The sequence below is a fragment of the Athene cunicularia genome, assembly GCF_003259725.1.
Source record: "Athene cunicularia isolate RWA chromosome 2 unlocalized genomic scaffold, athCun1 chr2_part1, whole genome shotgun sequence".
Classification (NCBI taxonomy): Eukaryota; Metazoa; Chordata; class Aves; order Strigiformes; family Strigidae; genus Athene; species Athene cunicularia.
The window spans coordinates 84,678,329-84,687,326 of record NW_020799095.1 but is presented as its reverse complement, the minus strand read 5'-3'; the positions used below and the strand labels follow the sequence as shown (position 1 = coordinate 84,687,326).

The 8,998-nt window shown below is 40.0% G+C and overlaps 1 protein-coding gene across 1 annotated transcript; it reads left to right on the top strand.

Moving 5' to 3' along the window:
- The first annotated feature begins 6 nt into the window (after positions 1 to 6).
- Positions 7 to 8,487, top strand: CHMP5 (charged multivesicular body protein 5). Its single transcript, XM_026842011.1, has 8 exons — positions 7 to 115; positions 2,941 to 3,045; positions 3,800 to 3,846; positions 5,418 to 5,511; positions 5,592 to 5,663; positions 6,737 to 6,845; positions 7,230 to 7,342; positions 7,883 to 8,487. Exons 1-8 carry the CDS (start codon positions 47 to 49, stop codon positions 7,931 to 7,933), a joined length of 660 nt encoding a protein of 219 aa, XP_026697812.1. The 5' UTR covers positions 7 to 46; the 3' UTR covers positions 7,934 to 8,487.
- The last annotated feature ends 511 nt before the right edge of the window (positions 8,488 to 8,998 follow it).

The window sequence follows — 8,998 nt, the reverse complement described above, 5'->3', positions numbered from 1 at the left end:
CCGGGACCAGGACTAGGAGCCAGAGCGAGGCCGAGGCGCCGCCGCCATGAACCGCTTCTTCGGCAAAGCGAAGCCGAAGGCGCCTCCGCCCAGCCTCACCGACTGCATCGGGACGGTGAGTGCCCTCCCCGGGGAAGCTGGCCCGCACCCGGGCCCCCGGCGCCGGCCGGTACGCTGCTCGGCCCGGCCGCCTCCGCGGGGGTGGCCCGGTGGGTTCAGGGCCTGCGCCCCTCGGGCCGTGCCTCCTCCCGCATAGGTGTGGGTGTAGGGCTTCGCGCGTGAGTCACTGCGTGTCCGTGGGCCTGCTCCTACGCGGAAGTGTGCGGACGCCCGTACCGACCCGGAGGCACGGCGGGGGTGCGCTGGTTTGGGGGTACAGCCTGTGTGTGGGGGTGTATGTGCGTGGCAGTGTGCACCTGCGTGTAGGTGTGCCTCTGGATCTGGCGTGGAAACACAGCACTGCGTGGGCACTCTGTGTATGTGTGTGTACTTGAGTGTGCATAGATACGCGCCTCTGCTTTGCTGCAGCGTGTTTATGCATATGCACACATCTATTTCAGGGTGCACCTGTGCATCAGCACAGCGTGTACAGAAGGAGCGTACCTGTACACCAGTACATACATTTGTACATATATACACACATGCCAATATTTGTTTCCTGCGCACAGGAGCACATCCCATAAACGGATGCACTCAACATGCAAGGCCTGGCTTTTTTTATATCCTCATGGGTATTTTCTGTATTTCTATCTAAGGACTTTTTTTTTTTTTCTGTGGTAGGAGAACAAGCATTACCTTAAGATACCTAACCAATTCAAGATTTTTACATTTAAAGAGCTGGTTCTGCGGGATCCCTAATCTGAAGTGTTTACTGGAGCCCAGGAAACACTTCTCCCTACTTTTCTTTGATGGCTGGTCACTACTGAGTTTGCCAGCTGGCAGTGTGATGCCCTCCTGTGTCCCCAGTTGCTCCCCACGCTTATGTTCCCACTCTCCCTTGCAGTTTCTGCTCACTCTTTTGCCGTGCCTGCCATGCTTGCCTTGACTTTGCACGAAATGGCAGATTTTTTGTTATCCTTGCTGGCTGAGCTGTCAGATGACTCAGAGCTGTCATGAGGCTGATAGGAGGAAGGACGCATCAGTGATGGTAGCATTGGTATTTTTATTTTTTCTTCTTTAAAAAAACACTCCAAATTTATGTTTTTGAGAGTAGTAAGTAGGAAACATATGAACAAAGGGCTAATAGTTGTGATAATGTTAAAAATCAGTCTTACACATGATGTTCTTTTTGCTTTTATTTAAATAAGGTGCAATTTTGTTCAACAGGGAGTTGGGATATCATGATCACTTGCTTTTGTTTACAGTGGGGCCCTTCTGTAGTAATGAAACATACCTTGGTACGCATTATTTGTGAATAATAGAAAGCAGATCTTCAAGTCCTAATAAACATTTTAGTCTTCCTATGGATAAATTAGATCTGTTCTACTCTCTTCTGTCCTCATCTTTAAAAGCTGAGCTCTTGTGTAACGTGTCAAATTATATAGTTAATCAATGTAGGAGGATCTGTCTCTGTTTCCTTCTCAAACTGCTTAAAAGAATCATTATATAAATAAACCAAATAACTGGTTTTCCCCTGTAAAGGAAGCTGACCTTAAAGATGCATTTAGGTGATGAAGATCTTGAGGAGGTGCTACATTTTGAACCTGTAAGAGTTTTAAATCATAAATAAGTCTTTTTCTTGTTGTTAGTAAAATATTTGGCATACTAGAAAGCTTAATACAATTTTTTCAAAGCCAGCTGTGCCCATGCACTTTAATGTCTTGTGTGGAGTGTTTGTATCAGATGTTCTGCTCAGGATGCCTCTAGCAAATGCATGTTGCTGTCATAGAGATGTAAAAGGATTATTGAGACACCAAAATGAAAATCTGCATAATTATTCATGTTCATCTTCACTATTAGCAAGTCAGAATTGTAAATTTGCACTGATTGGTCTCATGCTATAATTGGAATGTCATTATATTCTAATCCCTAGAGAGGTTCCTTGGAACGAGAAGTTAATAAGCTTTATTTTGTTGTTTCCAGGGAAATGCTGTGATAGTTGGTTCATGTTAAGAAGGCTTTCTTTGTTTCTTTATGAATTTGTGTATTAGAATGATCTATACCTATGCTGGGTACGGGTTATGTAATTATAATCTTTAACCTTCTTATGCTGAAGGGTTAAAATATTCCCATGATATGCCTTGCACCAGGGCTGTTAGGGTTGACTGCTGGAGGTCTCTTACTGAGCTGCGCACCTACTATTGGGATTTGGAGCAAAAGTGCAGTAAGAATTTGGAGTAGCTACCAGGTGGAACTGCTGTGTCCTGGCTCCTTTTGCGGGAAGTGATAGGAAAAATGTTGATCTGACAAATAAGCTAGGAACCTTTCAAAATGGTGAAGTCTGGGCTTTTTAAACATAACCAGTAATCTAGGTATCATTCTGAAGGATTAATGTTCTCTGCCCACCAAAAATAAACCTCTATCCTTGCTGAACACATCTCTGTCCCTTTTGCATTGCCCCCTTATCTGCCAGCGTAGTACAACTGTGTTTTCCTTTTTGCATTCCAGTTTAGTCCCTGGCATTGTATGTTATCAGAAATTCCTGAATAGAGACCGTGACTTGAGTGGGTGTGCAAGGGAACATCTCAGTGACAAGAGCACGTTACAATGGCAGAGCTTCTTGTGACCTCCAGAAGTTGCTTGTGCTCCTTGGAGAAGGTGTTTCACTCAATTCTGATTTTGGATTCCCTACAAACTTTGAACTGTTTATAAAACTACTAAGTGAAGGAACAGTTCAGTTAGAAGCACAATAAAACTGAGACTGTTCTTTATATCATCCAATATATGAATAAAACCTTAATGAGTGGGTTTTTTGTTTGTTTTCCCCATCATGCATTAAAGGTGGATAGCAGAGCTGAGTCAATTGACAAGAAAATTGCTAGGCTTGATGCAGAACTAGTGAAGTATAAGGATCAAATGAAGAAGATGAGAGAGGGGCCTGCAAAGGTAAGAATCTTCTGTGCAATTTAAGCATGAAAGGATATGACTCATGCTTCTTGTCATGTAGTGGATGATGTAGCCAGTTCATCAGGTTCTTAGAATTGCATCTTGCCCTACTGATGAGGTGTAAAATCCTGCAGGATTATTTTTATTCTGAAGCATCTCTTAGACATTCATTTTTGAACAGTGCTTTCGTTGGTGTTATTTCTTCCATTCCTCAATCAGAAGGAACTTGCTTCCCTTCTTCCTTCTGTTACCTGAATTAAGTCTGGTAGAGAGGCTGTTTTGTTCATCAGCCATAATAAAATGGTCTGCACTATGCAGAAAGGGAGTAGCAAAACCCCTTTTTGAAAGGGGATGAACATATATTATAAAATTTATTTAATAATAAACATACATAATATAAACAGTAGCATTAAGGTTGTGGTATTATTTGATGCTGACCATTAAGATGTGTTGATGAAAGATGGTTCTGATAGACTAAGTTTGTGCTCTGCTTATGAAAAAAAATTTCAAAAGCCAGGCATTTTTAAAAGTATCTTTTATTAGAAGCTTTACATACAAGCCTATTTGGTTAATCATTAATGCAGGACAAACGCTGAATGTGACTATTGTTAAACTCTTTGCACTAACTCATTCCTCATTCCTCAGTAACTGAGGAATTTCTTGGAAGTCTTAAATGCAATACATTAGGTTTCAACAGTATAATCAAGAGTAAAGTCAAGTATTTTTCCTAATGTAACAATACCGTGTCTTTCAGAATACAGTAAAGCAGAAAGCGCTGAGAGTGTTAAAGCAGAAGCGAATGTAAGTTTAAACCTTTCTCTGAGATTAATGAAAGCCTGTTTTCTTTAAGGGGGTATAGCATACTTTAATTTCTCTTTCCAGTGCTTCTGAGCGTTCTTTAAAGAAAAACGCTGAACAAGCTAACCAGCCTTTCAGAAACATTTTCTTACAGGTTTTGCGTCAGCATATTTGTGCTTTATTTGTATGTGAGTGTAAATTTGGACTGGGACGAGCTGACCTAAATCTGCTCATTATTACAGCTATGCTTGGCTCCTAAACTTTCTGAGAAAGTACCTCATTTTATATTATTAATTGATTACTATAAATTGTGTACTCAGTAATCTTGTTCTGGTTTACTGGAAATTTACCTGTTCTCTGTGGACACCCTTTAGGACTTGAGCACATGTAGCGCACGTAATTGTGTCTATGCAGAAAAACCAGAATGGACAGGATAGATGATCCTGTGGTGTGGTCTGGTCTAGTCTAGTATACTGTCTTGAAAAGTGTCCGGCAACAAATACAAAGGAAAGAATGTCAGAACATGGTAAGTGTTCAGGGATGCTTCACTGGAATATCTTACAGTCCCTGAACTGCAAATCTCTTAGATGCTGTCTGAGCCAAAGCTTGTGTTGTCTTGTATTTCATATCCCTCAGATGAATTGTACCTCTACAGACCTGCTCAATTACATGTAAAGTTTTTGTGAACCCTTAGCATCCAAAATATCCTATGGTAAGGAATGCAGTAGTTTCATTAGAAGTTGTGAGAAGGACTCTTTGGTTTGGGGTTTTGGTTTTTTTTTTCCTTTTTTTGACTATGCTGCCTGCTAATCTTGATAATTGTTCCCCTATTTACAGTCACTGGGCCCCTTATAATAGGCTATCATCATATCCTTCAGTCATCTGTTTTTCATCATATCCTTCAGTCATCTCTTTTCCATCTTGTTGAACTGAAATAGTCATTCCTTGTCCAGAAGCTGTTTTGTATTTGATCATCCCTGTCTTGCAGACCTACTGCCTTGGACGTTTCAAGAAGGACTCATTGTTTTTATGCTTTAATTTTTATGTTTAAGTTGACATTTTACAATCTTGATTGGGTACAAGTTTAGCTTTGAGAAGGAACGATTTGTTAATTTTTAGTCTCCCTTTTCTGTTAGCTTTTTGCTACCCTATCCTCCCCCTCTTCTCTGCCCTGCAGAGCTCCAGTGCACAGCCACTGTGGTTTGGATAACCTGCATCTCTTACATGCTGCTTACAGCATTAGTGAGCAATTGCATGCATCTCTGGCTTATAGTGATTAAAATTTTGCTATATCCTCGCCTACTGTGTAAACCTACACAAATATGGTATTGCCATCAGTTAAAACAGAAGCTTAGTTCAGGAGCAGCTTTGTCAAATCTAAATATATAGAAATGCATAATGGCTGGATTTTTACAACACTATTTATTCTGATATGACTATTTATTATAATATTTTTTAAAAAAACTGTTCCTATCTTTAGACTACTCCTTTTAAAAATTTTTTTTTCAAAATTAAGAATTTTGTGGCAATAAATAGTGGTGTTTTAAAGCCATTCTTTGCATTGTTTTTAACAGGTATGAACAACAGCGGGATAATCTGTCACAGCAATCTTTTAATATGGAACAAGCGAATTACACTATTCAGGCACTGAAGGATACAAAGACAACGGTACCAGTATATTAATCTCGCATGTGTTTAACTTGTGTGTGCTACATCAGATACAAGCATGTTGTCTGACTCTGTTCTAGGTTGATGCAATGAAACTGGGGGTGAAAGAAATGAAGAAAGCTTACAAGCAAGTCAAAATTGATCAAATTGAGGTGAGCTTCTATATCTGAAATTGTTGCTGAGCTGAATAGTGCCAAGTAGACTATGTAATTTAAATGTAAGCTGACTGCTTTAGTTCACATGAGTTTACCTCCTTTTTAAGGGACCACCATAATTCCTTCATGATTTCTCTGGTACTGCACAGCCAGTTGTTGGCCTTAGTGCACTAATTGTTGTTTCCTTGCTGGGCTAATCTTTAATCTCTCCCTTCTTTTCCTCTGCACTTCAGCATAAATGTTGGTGAATACTTTCTGCTATGCCTTTTTTGTCGTCTTTTTCTTGTTTGTTTGTTTTTTTGTTTTTACCCTCATGTTAGCAGCATGCAGACCAGTCCTTTGCTCCCCCAGTTAAAGATAGTGCCCAATTAAAAAAACAAAACCCAGAAACAAAACCAACCAAAACCCTTCATCAATAAACAAACAAACAGTTTAATTTAGAGAGGTCTGCAAGTCCTGGCCCTGTCTTCAGAAAATGAATAAAAAACCCCCATAAGATCTCTAAATATAATTTGAAGTATGCTGCACTTAAAGTCTTATCAAATGCCAGTGCTGAATTCCTTTAAGTTCTCTTTCCTATGCTTTTTCTACATATGACCTGCATTGTAAACCTTTAGGCAAGTATTACCTCCTTACTTGTACCCAAGCACAGTGCCAATAGGCATGCTAAAGTATCTGCTAAGTTACAGCGTGACACATTTCAGGTTAATACTTATTCTCTAGAAGGTATTTAATTTCTCTAGATTTCATAATTTCTTGCTTTTCAGATAATGCTGGACTCTGGGTAATTTATTAGAGGTTTTCACTTTACCCTGAAGAATACTTAAAAGGGTTTTGCAGAGATGTTGTTTCAAGGTTCCTCTTTTTCTACCTGATACTTTTATTACAATTTTAATAGTAGTTAAGGCCACACTGTAGTACTGAATGCATGTGTCTTTCATTAATGATGTTACAAAAAATTAAATAAATTTGAGTGCCTTGTATGTTGGAATTACTAAGCTGATTTTCATTAAGCTCTGATTAACTAAAACTATTAAATGTAGACCAGCTAAAATTGTTTCTTGTTCCAGGACATACAAGATCAGCTAGAGGATATGATGGAAGAAGCCAATGAAGTCCAGGAAGCACTGAGTCGTAGCTATGGAACACCAGAGATTGATGAAGATGACTTGGAAGCAGGTTAGGAAGGTGGAGGATGATTTTTACATCACTGAATGTAAAAATCATCATACAGTGATTTTTAATTTCATTAGGAAAATACTTTGTGTGTTTAAAAAAAATTAGTTTTAATCACTTTTTAAAACACAAAAGCTGCATTTCCTTTAAGAACAGTAACAAAAGCATGAGACAGACATGTGAGATACACACTAATGGAATACTACAGTGAAGGAAAGAAGGTTCTGTCTGTTTTCTGTATGTTTATTCTCGACTGATGACTAAGTAATGCTAAATGAGTACGAATGTAGGCATTCAGTATGAATCCTGTTTCTCTGTAAGAGCAACTGTTCTTTTTGCAAAAGAATTTCTTTGCATAATTTTTCAACCAAGATAATTAAATTTCAGAACTGGATGCGTTAGGTGATGAGCTTTTAGCTGATGAAGACAATTCCTACTTAGATGAAGCTGCATCTGCTCCAGCAATCCCAGAGGTCACTCCTACTGACACAAAAAACAAAGTGAGTCCTTTCCTTATTGAAAGCAAAATAATCCAAGACCAAAAAAAAAAAAAAGTAATCAAATTTATGTTGGTTGCTTGGTATTTGGAATCCTTAATATTTTGAACAACCAAAAAAAAAAGTCCTTAATGGTTTATGTGTTTTGGATATATATCATATATCTTTCATAAAAATACATCACAGTATATAAATACAGTGTACTTAATACTCATATTTTAAAGAGCTAAAATGGCATTTTGTAACTTCTATCTAACATTGTCAGATTGCAAGTAGAATTTCAGTGTACCATTAAGCTCCTAGTACAGTTAGTCTTAAAAACATAAGAAATGTAAAAAAGCAAATAGAATAAAAGCTTTTGTGGCTTTAATATAGCTTCATAGTGAGGAGGAAAACTGATGCTCTTATTCTGATCCCATCTGGCACACAGTGACAATTACAGATTTATCACTTCATAGAAAATTATAGGGAAAGGGAAACTTTTGTGAAATGTTCTGGTTGGTGGAGAGTTGTTAACCTGTTGCTGCTTTTTCTTCATTACAGGATGGTGTATTGGTGGATGAATTTGGATTGCCAAAGATCCCCGCAACATAAATGTTTCAAAAGCACAATGGATATAATGAACTACACTTATAAATTAAGAAGTTTTTTGTTTTTTTTTAAATCCTGGAGAACTTGTCCTTCCAGTGTAACCTTAATATCACTACATCCTAGAATGCAGTATGAATGGCTGGTGGTGTTCTTTCTCTGAAGAAAGTTGTTTTACTACTGACTTTTCTATTAATGGAAAATTCGGCATAATTCCCTTCAGTGGAAGCAAGTCAGTCTAATAGGTTTTGATTTTCATGTCTTATGGACAAAGTAATATGTGAAGAGTAGTGGTGGCTGTTGATAGCTGAGGTTTATTTTGACTTCGTATTGTTTCTCTTTCTTGAAACTAAGACTGTATGTTGCTGCTTACTCTCTGTAAAATAGCTCCCTTATTACTATGCTCATTTGATAAAGGAATTGAAAGCAATTTTTAAACTACTGCAGTCTTGAGACTTTTATGCTACCATACTTGTAACCTTCTTGAAAGCTGTAATAAGTAGGGTTATCGTTAACTTTATGTATTCTATGGCGACATAAAAATCACATAGATTAGCTGATCCTTTTGTGTGGCGTTTCTGGTAATTAATGTGTTCCTAACCTGCCCCGTTCTTAACAGTGTCATGTGCTGCTCGAGCACTGGCTTTGCCGGAGGTGGGGACTCCGGCTCCGATCCCCGAAGCCCCTTCGTGCTGCCTTTCGCAGCGTCACGCTGACGCCAGGATTGGTGGGGCCGCCTCTCCGCTGCTGTCAGTTGCTCGGAGCAGCAATAAAAGCCAACAGGAAAAGCTGCTGGTTTTAATTCCCCCGCAGCAGGTCTGAGGCGGGGGCTGGGTGCCGGGGCGGCGCTGCCGGTCGGTGGTGGCGGCTGCCCGCCCTCTCGCTAATTGCCGACCCCGCGCCGATGAGGCCGGTGAACAGCAGCCGTGCGCGAGCCACACCCCGGCGCCTGGTGACGTCACGGCCCCGCTGCCCCGCCCCTGCCGGCTGGAGAGGGTGGGCTCCAGGGCGGAAGTGACGCGCTACCGGCGCGCCCCCGGACGCGCCCGCAGAACGGTTTCCTTGTGGCGG

Coding starts and splice junctions, on each gene's coding strand:
- CHMP5 (XM_026842011.1), top strand. CDS start 47: ATGAACCGCTTCTTCGGCAAAGCGAAGCCGAAGGCGCCTCCGCCCAGC. Junction 116..2,940: donor TCACCGACTGCATCGGGACG/GTGAGTGCCCTC, acceptor CATGCATTAAAG/GTGGATAGCAGAGCTGAGTC. Junction 7,343..7,882: donor CTACTGACACAAAAAACAAA/GTGAGTCCTTTC, acceptor TCTTCATTACAG/GATGGTGTATTGGTGGATGA.